At 32.8% G+C, this 26,775-nt stretch overlaps 1 protein-coding gene across 1 annotated transcript in view; it reads right to left on the bottom strand.

Annotated features, from left to right (window-relative positions):
- Nucleotides 1-26,775, bottom strand: part of LOC143222981 (uncharacterized) — a 92,643-nt gene that overhangs the window by 28,790 nt on the left and 37,078 nt on the right. Inside the window, exons 6-11 of the mRNA XM_076450335.1 lie at nt 22,563-22,613; nt 22,318-22,393; nt 14,534-14,623; nt 11,361-11,467; nt 8,268-8,454; nt 5,332-6,687 (exon numbers count right to left, since the gene is read on the bottom strand). Coding sequence (XP_076306450.1) covers nt 5,332-6,687; nt 8,268-8,454; nt 11,361-11,467; nt 14,534-14,623; nt 22,318-22,393; nt 22,563-22,613 — 1,867 coding nt within the window. The remainder of the gene's footprint in view (nt 1-5,331; nt 6,688-8,267; nt 8,455-11,360; nt 11,468-14,533; nt 14,624-22,317; nt 22,394-22,562; nt 22,614-26,775) is intronic.

The following is a 26,775-nucleotide window of genomic DNA, read 5'->3' as shown; positions in this document are numbered from 1 at the left end:
TCAAAGTTCTCTGATGAAAAAAATGATAACTTCTACATCAATGGAAATAACAAATTACCCAATAGATAACAAACTTCTACATTAATGGGAATAACAAGTTACCCAATAGATAACAAACATCTACATTAACGGGAATAACAAGTTACCCAATAGATAAACTTCTACATTAATGAGAATAACAAATTACCCAATAGATAATAAATGTCTACATCAATGTGAATAACAAGTTACCCAATAGATAACAAACATCAACATAAATGGAAATAAGAAGTAACCCAATAGATAACAAACATCTACATAAATGGAAATAAGAAGTTACCCAATAGATAACAAACTTCTACTATAATGAGAATAACAAGTTACCCAATAGATAGCAAACTTCTACATTAATGGGAATAACAAGTTACCCAATAAATAACAAACTTCTACATTAATGAGAATAACAAATTACCCAATAGATAATAAACGTCTACATCAATGTGAATAACAAGTTACCCAATAGATAACAAACATCTACATAAATGGAAATAAGAAGTTACCCAATAGATAACAAACATCTACATAAATGGAAATAAGAAGTTACCCAATAGATAACAAACATCTACATAAATGGAAAAAGAAGTTACCCAATAGATAACAAACTTCCACTATAATGGGAATAACAAGTTACCCAATAGAAAATAAACTTCTACATTAATGGGAATAACAAGTTACCCAATAGATAGCAAACTTCTACATTAATGGGAATAACAAGTTACCCAATAGATAATAAACTTCTACATCAATGGGAATAACAAGTTACCCAATAGATAATAAACTTCTACATTAATAGGAATAACAAGTTACCCAATGGATAATAAACATTTACATCAATGTGAATAACAAGTTACCCAATAGATAACAAACTTCTACATTAATGGGAACAACAAATTATCCAAAGAAAACAAACTTCTACATCAATGTGAATAACAAGTTACCCAATAGAAAATAAACTTCTACATTAATGGGAATAACAAGTTACCCAATAAATAACAAACTTCTACATTAATGAGAATAACAAGTTACCCAATAGATAACAAACTTCTACATTAATGAGAATAACAAGTTACCCAATAGATAACAAACTTCTACATTAATTGGAATAACAAGTTACCCAATAGATAACAAACTTCTACATTAATGGGAATAACAAGTTACCCAACAGATAACAAACTTCTACATTAATAGGAATAACAAGTTACCCAATAGATAACAAACTTCTACATTAATGGGAATAACAAGTTACCCAACAGATAACAAACTTCTACATTAATAGGAATAACAAGTTACCCAACAGATAACAAACTTCTCTATTAATGGGAATAAGAAGTTACACAATAAATAACAAACATCTACAAAAATGGAAATAACAAGTTACCCAATAGATAACAAACTTCTACATTAATGGGAATAACAAGTTACCCAAAAGGTAACATACATCGACATTAATGGGAATAACAAGTTACCCAATAGAAAATAAACTTCTACATTAATGGGAATAACAAGTTACCCAATAGATAGCAAACTTCTACATTAATGGGAATAACAAGTTACCCAATAGATAATAAACTTCTACATCAATGGGAATAACAAGTTACCCAATAGATAATAAACTTCTACATTAATAGGAATAACAAGTTACCCAATAGATAATAAACGTCTACATCAATGTGAATAACAAGTTACCCAATAGATAACAAACTTCTACATTAATAGGAATAACAAGTTACCCAATAGATAACAAACTTCTACATTAATAGGAATAACAAGTTACCCAATAGATAACAAACTTCAACATTAATGGGAATAACAAGTTACCCAATAGATAATAAACTTCTACATCAATAGGAATAACAAGTTACCCAATAGATAACAAACTTCTACATCAATGGGAATAACAAGTTACCCAACAGATAACAAACTTCTACATTAATAGGAATAACAAGTAACCCAATAGATAACAAACATCTACATTAATGAGAATAACAAGTTACCCAATAGATAATAAACTTCCACATCAATGGGAATAACAAGTTACCAAAGAGATAATAAACTTCTACATTAATGGGAATAACAAGTTACCCAATAGATAATAAACTTCTACATTAATAGGAATAACAAGTTACCCAATAGATAACAAACTTCAACATTAATGGGAATAACAAGTTACCCAATAGATAATAAACGTCTACATCAATGTGAATAACAAGTTACCCAATAGATAACAAACTTCTACATTAATAGGAATAACAAGTTACCCAATAGATAACAAACTTCTACATTTATAGGAATAACAAGTTACCCAATAGATAACAAACTTCAACATTAATGGGAATAACAAGTTACCCAATAGATAATAAACTTCTACATCAATAGGAATAACAAGTTACCCAATAGATAACAAACTTCTACATCAATGAGAATAACAAGTTACCCAACAGATAACAAACTTCTACATTAATAGGAATAACAAGTTACCCAATAGATAACAAACTTCTACATCAATGGGAATAACAAGTTACCCAATAGATAACAAACTTCTACATTAATTGGAATAACAAGTTACCCAATAGATAACAAACTTTTACATTAATTGGAATAACAAGTTACCCAATAGATAACAAACTTCTACATTAATGGGAATAACAAGTTACCCAATAGATAACAAACTTTTACATTAATTGGAATAACAAGTTACCCAATAGATAACAAACTTCTACATTAATGAAAGTAACAAGTTACCCAATAGATAATAAACTTCTACATTAATAGGAATAACAAGTTACCCAATAGATAACAAACTTCAACATTAATGGGAATAACAAGTTACCCAATAGATAATAAACGTCTACATCAATGTGAATAACAAGTTACCCAATAGATAACAAACTTCTACATTAATAGGAATAACAAGTTACCCAATAGATAACAAACTTCTACATTAATAGGAATAACAAGTTACCCAATAGATAATAAACGTCTACATCAATGTGAATAACAAGTTACCCAATAGATAACAAACTTCTACATTAATGAAAGTAACAAGTTACCCAATAGATAATAAACTTCTACATTAATAGGAATAACAAGTTACCCAATAGATAACAAACTTCAACATTAATGGGAATAACAAGTTACCCAATAGATAATAAACGTCTACATCAATGTGAATAACAAGTTACCCAATAGATAACAAACTTCTACATTAATAGGAATAACAAGTTACCCAATAGATAACAAACTTCTACATTAATAGGAATAACAAGTTACCCAATAGATAACAAACTTCAACATTAATGGGAATAACAAGTTACCCAATAGATAATAAACTTCTACATCAATAGGAATAACAAGTTACCCAATAGATAACAAACTTCTACATCAATAGGAATAACAAGTTACCCAATAGATAACAAACTTCTACATCAATGGGAATAACAAGTTACCCAACAGATAACAAACTTCTACATTAATAGGAATAACAAGTTACCCAATAGATAACAAACTTCTACATCTATGGGAATAACAAGTTACCCAATAGATAACAAACTTCTACATTAATTGGTATAACAAGTTACCCAATAGATAACAAACTTCTACATTAATGGGAATAACAAGTTACCCAATAGATAACAAACTTCTACATTAATTGGAATAACAAGTTACCCAATAGATAACAAACTTCTACATTAATGGGAATAACAAGTTACCCAATAGATAACAAACTTTTACATTAATTAGAATAACAAGTTACCCAATAGATAACAAACTTCTACATTAATGAAAGTAACAAGTTACCCAATAGATAATAAACTTCCACATCAATGGGAATAACAAGTTACCCAATAGATAACAAACTTCTACATTAATTGGAATAACAAGTTACCCAACAGATAACAAACTTCTCTATTAATGGGAATAAGAAGTTACACAATAAATAACAAACATCTACAAAAATAGAAATAACAAGTTACCCAATAGATAACAAACTTCTTCATTAATGGGAATAACAAGTTACCCAAAAGGTAACATACATCGACATTAATGGGAATAACAAGTTACCCAATAGAAAATAAACTTCTACATTAATGGGAATAACAAGTTACCCAATAGATAGCAAACTTCTACATTAATGGGAATAACAAGTTACCCAATAGATAATAAACTTCTACATCAATGGGAATAACAAGTTACCCAATAGATAATAAACTTCTACATTAATAGGAATAACAAGTTACCCAATGGATAATAAACGTTTACATCAATGTGAATAACAAGTTACCCAATAGATAACAAACTTCTACATTAATGGGAACAACAAATTATCCAAAAAAAACAAACTTCTACATCAATGTGAATAACAAGTTACCCAATAGAAAATAAACTTCTACATTAATGGGAATAACAAGTTACCCAATAGATAGCAAACTTCTACATTAATGGGAATAACAAGTTACCCAATAAATAACAAACTTCTACATTAATGAGAATAACAAATTACCCAATAGATAACAAACTTTTACATTAATGGGAATAACAAGTTACCCAATAGATAACAAACTTCTACATCAATAGGAATAACAAGTTACCCAATACATAACAAACATCTACATCACTGGGATGAACAAGGAATCAGATAGATGACAAACTTCTACATCAGTGGAATTAAAAAGATAACAAATAGATGGAAAAGGTCCATAAAAAAAGATTTTTTTATTGAAAAATCGAAATTAATATTTTACACAACTTAACAGAAATGCATTTTGCAGGTCTATGAGTTATATGAGTACAATATCCAAAATGTAAGGCACACAGAATTATTTTTGTATTTACATGATGTTCAACATCTTGTTAGAGCACGTAATCAATTGTGAGGTACCACTGAATATTCACAACCAACAATGATTTCAGACAGCAATGTCTGCATTAATTTTAAGCTATATCTTCATACTTTGGATAGTTGTTTATCACAACATCCTTTTCATTTGTCCTCTTAACATTTTGACAGATACCAACAAGTATTTTGTCTATTGTCATTTCACTTGGCTTTTTGTTCCAGCATCTATTCCACAATCTACACAACTGTTATCTGCAGTATGTATTCTTTGATGTATTTTTAAATATCAACATCTTACAAGTGAGTTATGCAGCCTGTACAACTGCACATTTTCTTACCAGTATGTATTCCCTGATACATGTTTAAATCACTTTATTTAATGTAATATTCTACATAATCCATAAACAAACACTTTTAGTTACTTCAAAAATATTTTTCACAAATCATAAAACTTTAAGGTTTCTTCCCAGCATGCACTCTTCGATGTTGTTTTAAGTTAGAGGTGCTTCCAAACTGTTTTCCACACACTTCACAACTGTACGGTTTCTCCCCAGTATGAATTCTTTTATGATTTTTTAAGTTAGAATTACATCCAAACTGCTTTCCACAAACATCACAATGATAAGGTTTCTCACCAGTATGTATTCTTTGATGCAATTTTAATTCACCTTTTCTTCTAAAGTATTTTCCACAAATTACACAACAGTAAGGTTTCTCTCCAGTGTGTATCCTGTGATGGTATTTTAAGGAACGATTTGTTGAAAAATGATTTCCACACACTTCACAACTATATGGTTTCTCTCCAGTATGTATTCTTTTATGATTCTTTAAATTAGAATTACATCCAAACTGTTTGCCACAAACATCACAATGGTAAGGTTTTTCACCAGTGTGTATTCTTTGATGTCGTTTTAATTCAGCATTTTTTTTAAAGTATTTTCCACAAACAGCACAACAGTGAGGTTTCTCTCCAGTGTGTATTCTCTGGTGCATTTTTAATTCAGTATTTGTCCCAAAGTCTTTTCCACAAATTGCACAACAATAAGGTTTCTCTCCAGTGTGTCGTCTTTGATGTATTTTTAGTTCATCATTTCTCAAAAAGTCTTTTCCACAAATTAAACAACTGTAAGGTTTCTCTCCAGTATGTCTCCTTTCATGCTTTTTTAATTCATAATTTGTTGGAAAGTGTTTTACACAAATTGTACAACTGTAAGGTTTCTCCCCAGTATGTATTCTCTCGTGTATTTTTAAACTATAGTTTCTTCTAAAGTGTTTTCCACACACTGTACAACTGTAAGGTTTCTCCCCAGTATGTATTCTCTGGTGTGTTTTTAAGCTACCACCTGTTTCAAAGTGTTTCCCACAAACTGTACAACTGTAAGGTTTCTCTCCAGTATGTATTCTCTGATGTATTTTTAAACCATAGTTTCTTCTAAAATGTTTTCCACAAACTGTACATTTATAAGGTTTCTCCCCAGTATGTATTCTCTCGTGTATTTTTAAACTATAATTTCTTCTAAAGTGTTTTCCACACACTGTACAAAGATACAGGTTCCCTTCAGTATGTATAATCATGTCTTGTTTTTGGTAATTCACTATAACAGATTCTTTTCCACAGATTATATGACTATATGGTTCTTCTGTCTCCTGGTGTATATCAGATTGTTTAAGATCATTTCTATTTACATTGTTTTCACATATATCATTTGGTTTTGAAGATTTGATGACTTTTATTAATGGATCCTCTTGTACTAAAACTTGACATCCATGAGACTGACTTCCACAATAGATTGTCACATCAGTCTTTATATCTAAGATCAAAATAAATAATACAACAGTCATAGTTAATAACAGATGTGAATCACTTTATTTGATGAAGTTTTAATACAATCAACATAAGTCAGAGAAATATAAAAAATAATAATAACAATTTTCACACTTTTTATTACTACTTTGTTCAGTTGATGATCATTTTGACTGATGTTTGTATTTCATGTTGTGCATGTGGTGAAGCATTGAATAAAATTATCATAAATTATTTTGTTATAAAAATCAAAACATTTTTGCTTGAAGTTTCTGATAAATATTTTTAGTTGTTAATAGGGTCGTTAAACAACCTTGCACTATTTTGAGTTGTTAATAGGGTCATTAAAAAACCTGGCACTATTTTTAGGTGGATGAACACCTAATTGCATATAAAGTCTTCTTTAGGGTCTGGAAATTGGTAGTTATAGTGGACGTTATACTAGTTTGTTTAGATAACTTGATTTTTATTCTATACTATTATAGTTTATTTACTAATTATTACTTCACTACTGTAATGAGGGCTTAAATGAGATAAATTTATGTTGCTTTTCCCCAGTGACAGAACCTTATTTTTGTTTTTCAATTCTCTTTCAATATGTTGAAGACCAGTCACTTTCACACAACTGTACAGTAATTGTAGAAGGTGATACCAATGTGGAACACTGTAGGTTTCAGTGTCTTGCTCTCCTAACTTGTATTTTTACTTTATGATTTTTTCTTCAACATACAAGATTAACAAATGGAAGTTACAGTTGGTAAACCGTGTATCCCCACTGCAATCTGAGTACTATTTTTACAGTCACTTTCAAAACCTAGTGTACATTTTTACATCCTCATTATAACTTGTACCCTGGGTATATTTTCAATGCATGAAGTGTCTTAAACTTTGTTTTTGTTTGGACTTGTTTTGTTCATTAATATGTTGTTTATCACAGGCTTCAGTCTGCTGATTTTAACTCAGTTTTTTATCTTGATGTTGATTGTTGCATACCTGTTCAAGTATTAATTTTCTAACATACATAAACTAGCTAGATAAACATCTATAAATACCAAAATATTCACAGAACTGTTTACCATCATCTTGTATATATTCTGTTATCAAATTTAGGGTTAATTCCTTTTACTATACCATTTTGTTCTTCAGCAAATGTTCAAAATAACAAATCAATGGAAACCAATCACTGTTGAACATGTTAAAAACAAAATATGAAGAGAAACGTTTAAAATGTTTCTTCCAATTTAATTTTACAGAAACAGTGACTGGTCTCTCTTTCCATTCACAGGTAAACTTAACTGTTTCATAGTCATTTTAATTTACAGAAACAGTGACTGGTCTCTCCTTCCATTCACAGGTAAACTTAACTCTTTTAGTTGTTATGTAATCATTTTAACAATTCAAACTAATTCAAATGATAATCACCAAGTAAAGGCATTAAAACAGAAATAAACAACAAATATATTATCTATATATCTCAAATTAATATTTTCTCATGTAGTACAATAACTTCTAACAAATCACCACAATTCAAACACTTCTATTATGACAGTGTCAATCAATATACAGTTTTTAGATGTTTCTACTTACCAGATGTACTTTCCAATCTAGAATCAACACACTGAACATCTTCTTGTAATTCAGTTTCTGTCTTCACATTGATAACACCACATTTTGAACTATCCAAATCATCATCAGTACTTTTACTGAACTTTAACATAACCTCACTTTGTGTTAGGTCATCAGACTGTTCTGTTTTCACTGTGACAAATATGTTCTAAATCCAAACAACACATTCAACATGTTAATAACAACTGGTGGCATAATTAAAGTAAACAAGTACATGCTGTCTCCAGTTAATTAATTTTAAACATGAAGATATAAATATATTAGTTCAATGTTACAAAATTGAGGCAAAGACATTTTTAAGTCTCATAAATATTACATTTATTACACTAAGACTTCACCACACAGAGTGAACTAGCTTGTGAACAGATATACATACATTTATACCACAAAATCAGAAGTAACTCTGGCAAGTACTACAAGACAAGACTGGGAAATGTAACTCAATCTAGAACTTTGTTTGGATCTGTTTTTATTTTTACATTTATTTCTAAAATGTTGGAGTTTAACTTTTTACCTTTTTTTTACAGACATTTAAAATTTTGTAGTTTTTTTTCTATGGATGAAATATGATGCTTAATTTCAATACAAAAGTTTAACCCAATTTTTCTCAATTTCCATCTTCTTTCAGTCATGTTTCTACAGAATCTCCTGTCTGACCTACATATACACTTGTTTGTGAGACACTGGATGTCTTGACAGTTTCATTATCAAACAGTTCTGTTAAAAATGCAGAAGAATGTATTTTAATTGAGAATGTTCAATTTTCTGTGTGCTCTATAGAAACTGTGATATATTTCTTTCATGAATGTTATCATTTTCCTATACTTAAAATTTCTTTTATCCTTTACATGTTGCCCTGTATATGCAAAAATAATTCTCACACTTCATACTCAACTCGTTCAAATGCTACGAATCATTATGCAACAGTCCCCCACTAATAAGAGTGCAACACACTTTCCTGACAAATGTGAGTCCCTCTAATCAATTCTACTGAACTATCACTTCAGATATCAGCAGAAGATAGGAGCACTGGTTTTCAGAGGGGAGGAAAAGCGGGAAGTGTGAGGGGAGGTAAATATCTATCAAAAATACATTTTCAGCATAGGAAGATTATAATTTCCAATATACTATATTACAAACATTCAAATAGCTAGCATCTGATTGGTGCTAGGGAAAACAAAGAAGTATTTCTCAAAAGTACCTAAAGAACATCCTCAAAGAGTAGATCCTTGCAGCAGAGGATGATATATGGTAGTTCACACAACATCTATATCAGATATACTCTTCACCTAGTGTGAAATGAGGTATTGCTGATCTGGGTGAACACATCTTTACAGGATAGAACAATGATGTGACAGGGATTCGAACCACAACATAATAAATCTCAATCCTACAGAGTACAAGAATGTGGTTGAAAGTAAAAGGATATGTCTCCTGGTATAATATGGCTAGGATGCAATGGATCATACACAGCAATTCAACTACATCCAAAACACAGGCTGCCAAGAACTGACATCCACATGGGGGTAGAATGAGAATCATAATATTAGCAAATTAACAATGTTATTTTGTAAAATTAAGTAAGTGTGAAACAGCAATTTTATAAGTAAGAGACATGATATATAGAAGAAAAACAACGTAATCAAACTGATGATTGATTTACTGGTGAGATGAATTACAGGTAAAATAACAAAGACCTATGGAAAGCCTAAGCAAATGGAATACTATAGGACAAAGGATATAATTAAGCCTAATTTCAAGCCTGAACCTAACTGCAACTTTTGATTGATCTAACAAATCATATGTTATGGAACCCAAATAACTACAGATAATAATATTAATAATAAAAGTGTTAAAAATACATAAAAGTATAATGCATTATCTTTCCCAGGTCAGCAGGCACTATTTCAAAACTTGTTGGCCACCAAACAGGAGTCAAGGCCTGGTGAAGGTCAGCTCATTGGACAATCAATATCGCAGTGAAGTAAAGCAGATAATTTCCAAATAAAGTACCATCATCACCATGTAAATGTGCTGATATAACTTCCAAAGTGGTAACTTTGAACAAAATGAATAATCAAACATAGCTGTGTTTGCAGAAAGAAAAAAATGAATTCCACTTCAAAATAACTCAACAAATATCATTATTCTATAATAAAGATTTAACTTGTTGAGAGAATATAATAGAAAGATACATAAAAATAAAACTATAAGAGATCACAAACTAAACATTACAACACAAGCACTGTCAAAAGAGAAGTGACAGTTCAGTAAAATCAAACAAAGAGAGTCACGTGTCAGGAAAGTGTGATGCACTCATATATTGGTGGATGGTTGTCACATGATTATTTGCTTGTGAAATGCATTTGAATCAGTTGACTGTAAGGTAAGTAGGAGCTCAAGGCTTGTGGCATGCAAACAAATGTTTTTGTATACAGAGTGCAGCATTGAAAGATAATAGCTATTTATGTAACTAGAGGTAAGGTTCAACATTGGAATTCAAAGACTTGCTCAATTGTGAAATTGGAGACTGACCAAAGACTTATCAAATGATCATCATTTCTCTACCAATGTTGTGTATTATTTTCATCACTAATCATATTTCCTTTAAACCACCCATGAAAATTATGTAAGAAAATCATAAAAGTAACAGTCAATAGTTAATCTGTTATTCTATTAACTTATTTGGTCCTTAAACTTATACAAGTTCTGATCTAAACAATTGGTTGTTGTCTATAAACTATGGGATATTACAGGGTTTAGTTTTTCTTCATCCAATAAAACAGTAACAATTTGTGAGCATTATTTGACAAGTAAACTAGTGAAAATACACCAAACATAAAACAATCCTGACATTACATGGTGTACTTAATTTTTCATATTTTCCATATTTATAACACATTCAGAGAACAGTTCACTAAAGTTCTAGTGAATTTCTTAAGACTATAACAACAAACATCTGAACAATGATACAGGTCTAGTCAAATTGAAATACATCATTACAGCTAAACAATCACTTCAATAATAAAACTATAAAGTCTTTAGTCTACAAACTACCTCAGTTTTTTCTGTTACTCCATACTTGTCTTCTTGTTCTTCTTTTACCAGATCAGACTTCAAAATGGTAGCTAAAGATCTTTCTTGTAAGGAACCAGCTTCTTCTGTTGGTATAAATAATGTACATTTGTCTATAACAAGTCTGAATATGAATCATATTCAAACATCATACAGTATATAACTTTCTCAGTAGTTTATAGACACACTAACATCCACTGGTAAAGCATCAATTATCACCAAAGTGTAGAGAAAACAACAAACACAAGGACACAAATATCAAATAAATATTCATATACAATGTAAGTTTCAATAAACTGGGTAAGACATACACATTTACAGCAGAACTAAGTTTCTGCTGGGATAGAAAGAGAAAAATTGTGTTATTATATAACAGATACAAATGATATTTTGAAATACAAATCTAAATAAAACAAGTTATTTGTTCTAAGATACTGCAATCCTTTCCTTCTTTAATCATTCTCTCCTAACAGCCCAAAAAATTTTAGTTTGAATGACTATGATGTAGTGACATCACCTTATCAAAAGTTCTTCCACCTTCCATACAACTTAGAACTAAATCAGTAGGGATAAATACTAATCGTGCTTTCCTGTCACAAGATAGAGTTCTTTGTTTGTAGTCATGACAACTATACATATATACCTCTTGATTGTACATCACTGAAGTATCTGTTTGAAAACTATGTTGATTATAGTAATAGAAATCAGATTAATGTATGCAACGTAATAACAACATATAAACAGATCACTAGATTATTAACACATGGACAGGAAGCAACATGTCAAGAACACAACAACCTTCAGTGTTGCAATTAATACACATATACACTAGGGTGCGTCAAAAAACAAAAAGTTGTGACACTCAGTCGCTCGCTTATAATTTGATTCCATTCAATGAAAAAAATATGCTAGCATAAAAATCAATCAAATACATTAATATTTAGGGGTTGTGCAAGGCGCACAAAATAACAACGTGCTTCCGGAACCAAACGAAAAGTTGGTATTAGTGAAAGGCTAGCTTCGGCTTTAGACAGAACCCAGATCAGTGACCAAAAAGCCGTGCAAATTTTGCTTCCTTTTGCAGCTCATATTGGACATAATATTGAGGATCTTGCCATTAGCCCAAGTCCCATAAGGAGGAAATGAATTACTAACCGTACTCTTCTAGCAGCTGAATTGAAGGAAAGTTTTTCTCCAAACGTTCCTTCGACATTACATTGGGATGGTAAGCTGATGCCAGATTTGGTTGGCAGAGAGAAGATCGAACGCTTTGGCAATTTTAGTTTCAGGTGTAGAGAAGATTCTTTCAGTGCCAAAGATTGATAGTGGGGATGCAAATTCAGTAGCTTCTGAGATCGGATCAGTTTTAGTAGAATGGAATGTAAAAGACAGAATTAAATCGCTTTGCTTTGACACCACGGCAACCAATACAGGATCCAAATCTGGCGTCTGTCTGAGGATTGAAATGTTACTTGAACGTGAGCTCTTGCACCTTGCCTGTAGACATCACATTTTGGAGATTCTTCTGAGCGCTGTATTCTCTACTCTCGTGATAGAGCCATCAAAAAGTCCAGATATTATTTTGTTTTTAAACTTTAGAGATTGTTGGCCTAAAATTAATAAAACTAAGTACATAACAGCAGTAGAAGCAATGCCACTCCAATACAGCCTTGGAAGGATGATATTATTCAATCTTGTCAGAATCTCCTTCAATCTCATCAACCACAGGACGATTATAAAGAGCTCTTGGAATTAGCTGTCATTTTTCTTGGATCTCTTCCACACGGACGTTCTTCAATTTCTTTCCGTACTTCTGGTGCTGTTCATCGTGCACGATGGATGGCTCGAGCAATATATTCTCTAAAAATTTGGATGTTCCAAGAGGAGTTTGTTAGACTGCAACCACGGCCTGCTTCATCTCGTGTTTCATTTGACGCACATTTCTGCAGCAAACTTGGCGATTTGTGTGTCTTTATAACTAAACATTACTTGATCTCATGGTTTACAGCTAAGGATGCTTCCGTGGCAGCTCGAAGGGACCTTACACTACTCAAGGAACTTGCATTGCATGAAAATCATATGATTAAGGAAGTTGGTACAAAGGCAATGAATCGGCATTTATGGTATTTATCTGAGGTTGCAGTTGGGCTTGCGCTCTTTGATGACGGTGTAACGAATAGTGACAAACTCAAGATGGTCTCAAATATGAATACCGTGAAAGGATCTCCTGGGCCAACTCCACGTTTAACAGTTGATGCTGCAAGCAATGCTGTTTCCAGAAAACTTCCAGATTTTTTTACCTCGGCAACGAAGAAAATTTTCTACCATCTGGATATTAGTAGCGCATTTTATCATTACCACCGAAAGAGTGGAGCGCCTCGAAGAGTACAAACAAGGAAAGGACAGAGTGAAGAAACTTTTTGTGACAAATGACGCAGCTGAAAGAGGAGTAGCTTTAATTCAACAGTTTACGGCAAAGGGCCGCACCAAAACGAAGATCAATTTCAGTATATGATTCAGGTGGCAGAAGAACATCGGCTAACATAATGCAAAGGGGGCAGGCAAGATAAAACTTCAATGAAATAAATTTTTCTTTCAAGTTTTTATGTTTTTGCTAATTGTATAATCAATAAATATTAAATAATTTAATTACCATTAACAATGTAATGTAGGGTAAATTTAAGGAAAATAGTGAACTTTATGAGGGATGCGACCCTAAATACTTCAGCGATTGAAATGAAACTTTGTCTATGTTCTTTTCTCATGCAGTGGCACAACTGAGCAAAAAAATTGGGACATTTTAATTTTTATCCTTTATCCGCTGACGCACCCTAATATACACAGATATCTGTTTGAGAAAACATATGCTCGTTGTTCTATTTAACAAATACATGAATCAAATCATGATTGAGATAAAAAAAAAAAAGGCAAAAACTTTGGTATTCTTTTTGACTCAACTCTTTAGAAATATTTATTGATTTCTTGGAACTTGTGAAGAAGGATGTTGTTGAATATGAGAAATAATCTTTGAGGAACTTCATAATTATTGTTTGATTTTTGGGTTCAAATGTATGTTAGGACGTGTCAGTGATGTTCAAACAAGGCTTCGAGAGAGGAACTCCAAAGTAAGGTTTATAAATTTCAACACTCACTCTCACAACTTGGCTGGAATAGGTGCTCCATCTGTTGATTATGTTTTGGTGGAGAGGTAGAACAAGTATATGTTTTATCCACATCAACCACTGTACAGAAAAAAAAAAAATTGTGCTAAAAGAAGATGAAACCTATTGGAGTGTTACTGAAGGTGTGGTGTGCATAACTGTGAATTCATGTCATGATCTTATTGAGGTTTTAAATCTCTGAATGAAGATGAACTAGAGACAACTGATACATGAACAACAGCTGGGACACTCCTTAACAGTCCTCACACTATGTCCTTCATATACTTGAGGAACAGGACTACAGAAAGTCAGTGTTGTTCATAAATTTCTACAGTATCAGAATATGAAACTTCAAGAAGCAACAGTTGATATCTGTGCCCTGATTGAGCATTTTAAACAAACCATTCCCCATTACATCAAAGTTCAACTAGAAAGGCCTAAGACCTTGAAGAAAAACTGATGAGGTACTTATTTTTGGAATAATATAATAACAACATATAAATAGATCACTAGTTCATTACACCAGGACACCAAACCACATCACAGTTCAATTGATAAAGGTCTAGAGCTTGAAGAAACATATCTTCACTGATAGACAAAGTAAATGTAGACGCAGAATGCCTGATGAGAAAGCAACTGATGAGGAACTTATTCTTGTGCATGAGACAAGCAGGATAATAAACCATGCTTTAGATAAACTGCTTCAAGAAATCCAGTGCATTAGCAAATGATTTCAAGAACTGAATGCTCCAGTTTAGTTGTCTCGTAGATACAAGCCTGCTCTATAGACATAATGCTACTCACTTGTGCTGTCTTTGATTGTACGTACAACGGTGATATCAAGGAAAACTCACCACCATGATGTATGTTTATTATGCCAGTAACATGAGATACATGAAGGTAACACATGCTGAGAATCAAACTAGACAATAATGTTGTTAACATGTTCATTACATCAGGAACATGAGATACACAAAGATAGACAATAATGGTTAATATATTTATTATACCAGTAACCTGAAATACACAAGAGTAAATCATGTCAGTAATCAAACTTAGGCAATAAGGAATTTATATGCAAAAACGGCTCGTTTGGGCTGAGAAAACACTTTTACATAGAAGAGCGAACAACGTTTTGACCTTCTTCGGTCATTGTCAGGTTCACAAAAAACGTTGTTCGCTCTTCTATGTAAAAGTGTTTTCTCAGCCCAAACGAGCCGTTTTTGCATATAAATTTCTCAACAAGTGGGTTTCTCGTCATCACTGATTAGGCAATAAGGGTTAGGATGTCCCTCAAGTGGAACCCAAATTTGGGTGCAGTGTGAACTCCCATTTATATTCACAAAATTATGCTAGAAAGCCATAATTTGGCCATTTATGATGATTACATATGAAGGAAGTATTTCATAAAATAATTATTATTGATTGTACTTGTTCTGTCTGTACTGTATAAAATATTATTGATTTTATTGACTGTGCTTGTACTGTCTATACTGTATAAAAGATTATTGATTTTATTCACTGTACTTGTACTGTCTATACTGTATAAAATATTTTTGATTTTATTGACTGTGCTTGTACTGTCTATACTGTATAAAATATTATTGATTTTATTGACTGTGCTTGTACTGTCTATACTGTATAAAAGATTATTGATTTTATTCACTGTACTTGTACTGTCTATAGTGTATAAAATATTATTGATTTTATTCACTGTGCTTGTCTATAACAAAATATTATTACTGATTTTTTGTTGTAAGCAAGCTAAGTACTGTTTTAACTTTATTTTTAGATAAATATACCACCTAAAAAATATAAAGATAGACCATACAAATGTAGATACTCACAGAGAAAAATTTTCTTACTAGACCAGCCTATAGTCCAATTACCAGAAAACAGATTGTGCACTCTTGGTTTTATAATTAGAAGGTATTTGTGGGTTAGTTGTCAAGTTCAAAAACTGAAGTACATGTCAATCAAAGAGAAAATTTCCTGTCCTCAAGCACACAACTCAAGTTATCTGATCTGTCAAGGGGCAAAGATGGTAGACATGGATCAGCCGCTGGCAATTTCAAGTTTTGTCTTATAACAGAAATGATATTTATTTGGGAGTTGGTTGGCTTTGGAACAGACTTTATTCTATCTGGAAAAGTAATCACAAATAAAACCGAAAAACCTTTAAAGAGTATAAGAATTTTAAAAGAAGTAAAACACTGAACTAGAAAAATGAGACTTTCTCAGAAAGCTCTCACATTCTTGAAGAAAGTACACAAAATATTTGGTATTGGGACCAAAGATATAGTTTAAATAATAGAAAGTGACAGCTTCATATCCAGTGAAGATAAGTAATAAAACATTCTTTTTTTACAGTATTGCAGAGAGGAGGGGAAATGAGTGATTTTGGAATGTGGCAAATAACTTGAGGAGAAAAAACAGTGAAGAGAGAATGAAAATATTGATGAAACAGATGAAACATGAGAAAATAGCAAGTCTAATTTTTGAAAATGAAGAAGAAGAGTAGGAGACCAATTCAAGTGAACACCAGACACAAGATGATGATGTTCATGTCCCACATGATGAAAATAAGAGTATTGATGAAAGTGGCAGTTCCAGTGAAGAATGTCATCATCCTAAAAAACAAACAAGTAAAAAACTAGTAATAATGACAAAGTTATTTCTCTCAATCAGCTCACTAAAGCTGGAATCAGGGTGCAGCCTACTTTTGAGTTCATACGTACTATCTTGGAATTCAGTACAGTTGACATCAGTAATGTCAATCTTTATTGGTCAAATGTTCAAAGAAGGAAATGGGAAATTATATAATCTGCAGCTACAGGCACCAAAGAAGACAAGTTAAGTCAGATTCAAGGCATTTAAATTTGAATTGACCTTCAATTCGCCACAAATATAGTGAGGGAATTGGAGGAAGAGAGAAATATTATAGTTGACATTGAGACGCTTGTGTTTAGTGCTACAACTTCATTCTTAGATCAATAATTTACTTTTAGGAATAATCCAAATACCTTCTTCTAAAGGTCATGAGTGAGCTTTACAGACTTCTGAATATTATGACATCACAGATCAGGTCATGGCAGTTTGTTGTGACACCATTTCATCTGACACAGGTAAGTACAATAGAGCAATTGCCAACCTGATAAAATTTTGGAAAAACCTTTACTGTGGATCTTGTGCCATCATCATATTTATGAGGTACACATTTTTCATGTGAGTGAGGCTTTGACAGAGCAAAAGTTGGTTGTTGGTTGATTTAGTGTTTTATGGCACAAAACAACTAGGCTATCTGCACCATACATTTGGTAAAAAGTTAAAATTAAAGTAAATTTAGTAAAATTTATAAAAGTAAATTAAGATAAAACAAAAAATTTAAAACACCCATAAACAGCATAAACCCAATGTTTATATCTGGTCTACAATGCTTAGAGAAAACTACATTAATATAAGTTGAAGAGGACTTTCTGTAGTATAACTGTAATTATCATAATTTGCCAGGATGACTAACGGATAGTTCAAACAGCAACGTTAGTCACCTGAAGTTGACCTTTCCAGTCCTGGTGTCCAGTTATTTAATGTTACTGCCATTTTCTAATTTCATATCGAACTAGATGGACTTTGGATTCTTAAAAGGGAATCACATTAAAAAAATGTGTAATGTATAAATTAAAAAACTTAAATGGCATTAAAAAGATTAATGGCCTTTAAAATACCAAAAACATTACCAAGGTGGACAGTGTCACCATCACCAATAATACTTTCTAATGTTATGTACAAACTTTGGGACAGAACATGTTTAAAATGGTGCCGTTGTTACGACTCTCAACGTAAAATGTGGCTTATTGTGACCTGAATTTTACGCAGACTACACACTGGTGCATCTGTTCCAGATAAAAGAAAAAAATGAGTGAAAAAACTGTGACCAATGCGTAGTCTAGTTAGAACAACTTCCTCTTTCCGATCCTTACGGAAACAAGACGGCCAAAGTCCAATATAGGGTTTTATTTGGAAAAGCTTGTTTTCACGTTATTCACTCCAAGTTGATTGCCAGCTGGCACAGAGCTAAGCCTTGAATACATGGCCATAGTCCATGTAAGGAATAGGCACAGCAATGACAGTGCCAAAGCAGATAGGCTTAGCTGCATAGTTTGTGAGCTCATTCCTGAGGATACCAAAGTGGCCCGGTATCCAGAAAAACTGGATAGAAATATATGTTAAAGAGAAGTGAGCATGTCGGTTTTGAATATCGGCAAGAACATGGTGTGAACTAATGTGAAGCAATTCCAAGGCCAGTAGTGAACTAAGTGAGTCGGTACCATTAGTGCAGTTTCAGTACTGCTTAGCTTCGATGTGATTCAGGGCAAGAGAAATGGCATATAATTCAGCAGTGAACACAGAAGCAGTAGAGTGCGCACAACTACTGAACCATAACAAACCATGGCAGAGCCCACAGAGGCACCTGATTTCAAATCATCTGTATAAATAGAAATTGAAAGATGGTTGAAAAGATGTTTAGCAAAAAGTAGACAGTATTTCCAATTGGGAGTGTCTGCTTTTCTCACATGACTTAAAGATAGGTCACATTTGGGGACTGTAAGAAGCCAAGATACAGCAATGTTATTCAAAAACAGACCCAATTCATCCAACTGTGTATGGATACGAAGACCAAAAGGAGCAATGGCAGACCACGTGTTCAGAAAAAGTATGGCCCACGGAAAACACAACCCCAGGTGAGATGCTTTGATAAGGAACAAAGTTTCAAAGCATATAGTAAAGACAGTTGCAAACAGCAGATGTGCAAAGAAGGTTCATGAGATTCTACATATAAGCTCTGAACTGGGGAGGTGCAGAAAGACCCAGTGCAAAGACAAAATCCTTGATGATGAATGGAGTCCAGCATCTGTAAGGCTAAAGTCCTGGCAGAGCCATAGACCAGTGATCCATAGTTGGGTTTCGAGTGAATAAGAGCACAATACATCTTAGAGCAGAAGCTCTACAGAGAGACCTCTCCTTTTTATATCAGCACTTCTCCAGAGGAGATGATGTCCATTAAAGTGTCCCAGGATTAAAAAGGGAGAGAGCAACTGTTCAAGAAGAGCATCAAGGTCTAATTGATCATATGTCTCTCCAGGTGACAGGTAGAGAGAACAAACAGTGATGGTAGGACTCAAGGAAACATGGATGGCTGTGGCCTCCAAGTGTGTGTCGAGTGGCAAAGACAGGGTGAGCACATGCTGATCAACCAACAGTGCCACCCCTCCATGCACTTATCCATCACACAGCCTGTCATTTCTGTACAAAGAAAATCTCCAAAAGTGACTGTATCAGCAGATTTCAGAAATATTTCCTGTAAGGAAAGAATACAGGATGGTAGGAAGCAATCAGTGTTTCAATGTAATCCAGATTAGAATGTAAACCTTGACAGTTCTATTGTATCAAGGTAGCCATTTTTTATTTACATGTAAGCAAATTGGGTGGAGAACCCTTCTGTTTACAACCACATCATTTTTCCTTGCTGTTATTATTTGAAGGATGTCTATCGACCTCCATGGCTTCTGCCCTGGGTCGATTGGGCAGATCTTTGTTGTTGGAAGGGGATTCCAGTGACTGAGGATGCAAACAAATGATTGTTTTACATCTTGGAGTGGGAGAAAAAGATGTATCTGAAGAAATGCCTGTATTTGAAACCAAAGGATGTGGATCTTGGGGTTTGTTGGAATGTATGGGAGGAACAGAGATAGGCGTAGAAGTTGATTCATCAACCTTTTTTAACCATGGAGGTCAAAAGGTTTTTCATTTGTTTTGAAAATGATTCTCTTGGAGGCACAGAGAGATCTGTCTGCTCTCCCACTGTAGTTGTGGAACAAAATGCAGCAGCATATGCCCGAGATGAAGTGGCAGACAGCAATTTCCGAGCCTCAGAATAACTAATATTTTGAATCATTTTCAAATGCTGCACCTCTTTCTCTTCTAACCATTTAGGGCAAGAACAAAAGTAGGATGGGTGAGAGCTATTGCACTTGATGCAATGAGGGTCTGCTTCACACTCACAGACATTATGATCCTTGCCACCACAACCAGCACACATCAAGGAACCACGACATGGCATCTTTGAATGACTGAACCGCTGATGTTGGAAGCATCAGAGATGGTTTGGAATGTATGGCCATACTCTGCAATAAAGATGACCTGCTTTAATGGTAGCAGGTGGGCATCATGATGTAAATGTCAGAACAAGGATACTGGTTGGCATCGTAATTCCATCTTTGCAAATAGAGATGCGCCTCACTGCAGAAACTCCTTGAGTGGAGTAACATGCGAGAATCTCTGACTTGGGGATGTTCTTCAAATTTCTTCTCATGATGAATTCAAAGTAGCATGAAGTGTAACCTCAATAGGTATATCCCCAATTGCCTTTAAATGTAAGAGGAGTTCACTGTGTTGGGATGTGGATGTTTCAACCAATATGTCACCAAATCAAAGCTTCTTTACTGACTTTGGAGAGCCAGCAAGTCCCTTCTGAATGAAAAAGAGAGACATTTACTTTAAAAATATGTCTAAAAGAGAATGTAGGTAAAGAAAATGAGGTACAACAAGTGTTACAAGTTGAAGGTTGCTGCTCAGAATCTTTAAGATGTGGTTGTTTATCTGTGGACTGTTTATCACTATTTTATTTGGAGGATTCATAATAAAAAAAGGGAAATTTTGGTGCCCACTGACCCAACCCACCATGAAGCCCTAGAAAGAGACACACTACAATGTGAAACAAGGACACTGCAGCAACACCAGGGTTGACCCTAGCCCAAGTGGATCAGTCAACTGACCCAAGGGGTCCACTCCTCGGTTGCCTGTCTACAGAAATTCAAGGCCAAAGTGGTGTAGTAGGGTTGGACTCCTCAACCACCAGGATCTTCTCATCCACTTCACAGGTCACCACACATGGCAAACACATGGGTGGATGTTTGGATCCCAGAGGAGGTAAACTGAAAGAGCAGAACCTTCCCTGGGAGATCTCCTTACTACATACAGGAATCCACACTGAAGGGACAAGGCAAAAGAATAAAGGCTCAAGGTGAAAAATGTACCACATTTTCAAACAAATTTGGCCTGAATCATACCATGATGTAAAGAAGGAAAATATTATCAAGTTTCTTTGATTCAAACTGTTTCTCAGATGTTTGAGCTAGCACAGAAAAGTCTAAGATTTTGCAACCATGCGCTCAGAGTAAACACTTTTCAGAGAGGAGATTATAAGTATCTTTGCCAGATTGTAATATATTTCTTTGGAAGCGATGTGCTCAGCTTTAAATTTCACCAGCTTGGAGCTTGTCATGAATCTAGATTTCTGGCAGATGCCATTTATCAGACTGTAAATTTTATTTGTCAAAACTTCAACAACTTCCTTTCTTTATATAATAATAAATGGCTTGCAACAACTATTGTTGTTGTTTTATATCCCATGTACCTTAGAAGTTGTGAATCAGTTCATGCTCTGGCTCAAGATCTCCAGACTTTTAAAATGTTCTACAACCTCAGACATGATTCGATGTTTGGTGATGCAGCAGTGGAAATAACACACGTGGTACCTGACTCCTCAGCTGGTTGCCCTTTCTCTAGGTGATTTGACCTTCCATCTTAAGATTGAATAGCTATTTTGCAATTTCATTTTCAGTATAATGTTCCTGATGAATTTTCTCAGAAGAAACCTGACCCTAAAAATATTCAAATAGAATCAGGTACTAAACTGTCTGATCTGATTTCACCTGAGTCTAAATCTTCTTTTTTATCATTTTGGAATTGGATGGAGTCAACTAGATACTTAGGAAGCTGGAGGCAAATCTACATTTGAAGGTGAGAAATGTGAAACTTATAAAACAAATTCCGTGCAGAAGATAAACAGCTTAAAGTGACAGACAACTCTGCTGAAAGATTTATTAAGCTTGTTCAGAAGTATATAATGACAACTCCTAATAAAGAAAAAAAAAATGATACTTTCCATGTGGCTCACCATCAAAGGCAGTTTTTTAACAAAGACAATTGCAAGAAGGACATGAAGAATCTTGTTAAAAAGAAAAAAAAGAATAATTATATTGTTCAAAATTATATTTTTAGTGATTTTTTCTGCAATTTACTATATTTTCCATATAAAAAAAACATTTTAACAATTTAAGTTATATTTATCTTATAGATAATTATTAGTGTTAAACTGTTTTTTTTCCTCCAATTTTAGCATTACACAATATGTTCAATATTTTTGAAAATAATTCATTCTGCTCTAATGTCCTAAAATATAAAATTTTGTCAATAGTCTCTTTATTCCTCTGTAAATTGGATTAAAAAAAACACCAATAGCTTAATCAGATTTTTGTCTAATTTGGAACACCCTAAAAAGGATTGTTAATATGTTCATTATAACACAAACATGAGACATATGAAGTAAAACATATTCAAAATCAAAATAGACAATAAGGTTGTTAATATGTTCATTATAACTGGAACATGAGATACAGAAAGGTAAAACATGCTGAGAATCAAACTAGACAGTGAGGGTTGTTAACATGTTCATTATTCCAGTAACATGAGATACACAAAGCAAAACACACTGAGAATCAAACTAGACAATGAGGATTGTTAACATGTTCATTATACTTGTAACATGAGATACACAAAGGTAAAACATGCTGAAAATCAAACTAGACAATGAGGGTTGTTAACATGTTCATTATACCAGTAACATGAGATACACAAAGGTAAAACATGCTGAGAATCAAACTAGACAATGAGAATGAGACCAATATTTGAGAAATAAAAAAGAAAGAAATGACTGTGAAAGTTTTGGTTTGTCCCCAAAATGTTACCCCATTTTTTTTCAATCTGAAAGGAATCACAAAATACTAATTGTGTAAGAAAGGGTTTATTGTGTCTCAATAACCCCTGTGTCTCAATTACCCCCTCTGACTTTCAAAAAGGATTTATATTACACCCAAGAAAGGGTTACAATTTCTATATCGAAAAGTTCAATATAAATATTATTCTGTGGGTTACAAAATAATATAGGATGAAAGATAGTTAAAATGTAGAGAAGGGGAAAATCACATATTCATGAATCAAATTGTCCCATGTAAAAATAACTGTAGAGAAATGACACTTGCCAGGAATCAAAATGAAGAAATTTCTCCAGAATAAAATTGAAATGCACACAAATGCTTCCCTCAGTAAGAAATTTGAAACAACAAAACCTATTAAAAATACTCTTAGCACAATATACAGAATGTAAAGAGACTAAACGTCTAAAGGTTAGAATAAAACGTCATGTAGATATCTAAAGATTACAATGAAACATCATGTATATATCTATAGGTTACAATGAAACGTCATGTGGATATCTAAAGGTTACAATGAAACGTCATGTGGATATCTAAAGGTTACAAGGAAACGTCATGTGGATATCTAAAGGTTACAATGAAACGTCATGTAGATATCTAAAGGTTACAATGAAACGTCATGTGGATATCTAAAGGTTACAATGAAACGTCATGTGGATATCTAAAGGTTACAATGAAACGTCATGTGGATATCTAAAGGTTACAATGAAACGTCATGTGGATATCTAAAAGTTACAATGAAACGTCATGTGGATATCTAAAGGTTACAATGAAATGTCATGTAGATATCTAAAGGTTACAATGATATATAACAGTGTGGAAGACAGGAGAAGAGAAATAACCCAAAATAAAATCCAATCTTAAAATGACAGAAATATACTCAATATTTAAAGTAACAAATGCCGAAGTTAGCAGGAGTGTTGTAAGAATAGGACTTATTAATAAGTCCCACTCTTCAAAAAGATAAAATATCTAAAAAAAACACAAGGTTTGTTCAGTAACTAGGAAGTCAGAGAATTATTCTGTTATACTGATGCTATTCTAAACAGGAAATAACAGAGAATAAACTGTAAAAACTGAATATGTTGATCAATCAGGACTACAAATCACCAAATTAACAGCCTATACACCCATGATTAATTCTAAATATGTTGATCAATCAGGACTACAAATCACGTAACTATCAGCCTATACACCCATAATCAGATATGAATGTGTTCTTAAATCAGGACAAGAAATCATCAGACCTTCCTCCTATACTCCCATGATTAATTCTAAATATGTTGGTCAATCACCACGACACAGTGACAAACAATCTTCTGATACATTCACAGTCAGATTTGAATATGTTGATCAATAACAGCCAACAAACAAACTACAACTATATCATGTTATACACCAACAAACAAACTACAACTATATGTTATACACCAACAAACAAACTACAACTATATCATGTTATACACCAACAAACAAACTACAACTATATGTTATACACCAACAAAAAAACTACAACTATATGTTATACACCAACAAACAAACTACAACTACATCATGTTATACACCAACAAACAAACTACAACTATATGTTATACACCAACAAACAAACTACAACTATATGTTGTACACCAACAAACTACAACTATATCATGTTATACACCAACAAACAAACTACAACTATATGTTATACACCAACAAACAAACTACAACTATATGTTATACACCAACAAACAAACTACAACTACATCGTGTTATACACCAACATACAAACTACAATTATATGTTATACACCAACAAACAAACTACAACTATATCATGTTATACACCAACAAACAAACTACAACTACATCATGTTATACACCAACAAACAAACTACAACTATATCATGTTATACACCAACAAACAAACTACAACTATATCATGTTATACACCAACAAACAAACTACAACTATATCATGTTATACACCAACAAACAAAATACAACTACATCATGTTATACACCAACAAACAAACTGCAACTACATCATGTTATACATCAACAAACAAACTACAACTACTAATCAGTGATGACGAGAAACCCACTTGTTGAGAAATTTATATGCAAAAAACGGCTCGTTTGGGCTGAGAAAACTGTAAAGTGTTTTCTCAGCCCAAACGAGCCGTTTTTTGCATATAAACTACAACTACATCATGTTATACACCAACAAACAAACTACAACTATATCATGTTATAAACCAACAGTTAGGCTGGAAACAAAACCTCAATTAAAGGAAATAAACATCCAAAGTAAGTAACAAGTTATACTAAAGGTGGGAAATTGTAAAAATATGGGTATGTACGGTACTAGATCAAATATGCATCAGTAACTTTCAGAACTTCAGAATTTGTGACAACACTAACAAAGCAACAAACAATGGTTTAGAGGTAAGTCTGTCTATTTTGAAACTATGAGTGTACACAACAATCTCTAAAATGCTTACAATTCAATATCTACATGGAAACTTCAGACAGATATATTATGATAGGTGTTTGAGAATATTGGTAATAAAAAATGAGTTTAACCGTGTGGGGTCAAAGCAAATTATTAACTTTTCATGAAATTACATCCAAAATTGTATAAATGTATATCAATAATCATGGCATGAAGAGAACAGTCATAATTAAAACTGTAATATCACCTACTCTTAACATCACGTGTGTGTTACATGACTGCCCTCCATGAATTATTATAAATTTTCTATCCTCCATAATACAATATTTAGTGTTCAACTGATTAAAATAACAAACTATAGATATTGATATTATAAAATACTGGCTTCATACCTTGTCAGTCTGCCAATTAGGTAAATGTATATCAAAACATTTGGCATGAACAGAAAGGTTTTAATTAATACTGTTATATTATCTAAGTTTTTGGTTCTTAATACCAAAGAGGCAGTAACATTCCCAATATTCACTTCTCTATTTCACATGATGTCTTGCACTTTGGATCCTTATAAATGTAGTCATCTATAATGCACGTTTTAGTATCACTTCTCTGTGTCACATGATGTCTTGCACTTTGGATCCTTATAAATGTAGTCATCTATAATGCACGTTTTAGTATCACTTCTCTGTGTCACATGATGTCTTGCACTTTGGATCCTTATAAATGTAGTCATCTATAATGCACATTTCAGTATCACTTCTCTGTTTCACATGATGTCTTGCACTTTGAATCCTTATAAATGTAGTAATCTATAATGTACGTTTTAGTATCCAACTAATTATAAACACAAAATGTAGATAATAATCTGCTAAAATGTAGAGGTTAACATTGAAACTGTATATCCTAT

This window comes from Tachypleus tridentatus, chromosome 1 (assembly GCF_004210375.1).
Source record: "Tachypleus tridentatus isolate NWPU-2018 chromosome 1, ASM421037v1, whole genome shotgun sequence".
NCBI lineage: Eukaryota > Metazoa > Arthropoda > Merostomata > Xiphosura > Limulidae > Tachypleus > Tachypleus tridentatus.
Note: the sequence above shows the minus strand (reverse complement) of the source record. Positions and strands in the feature narration are given on the sequence as shown.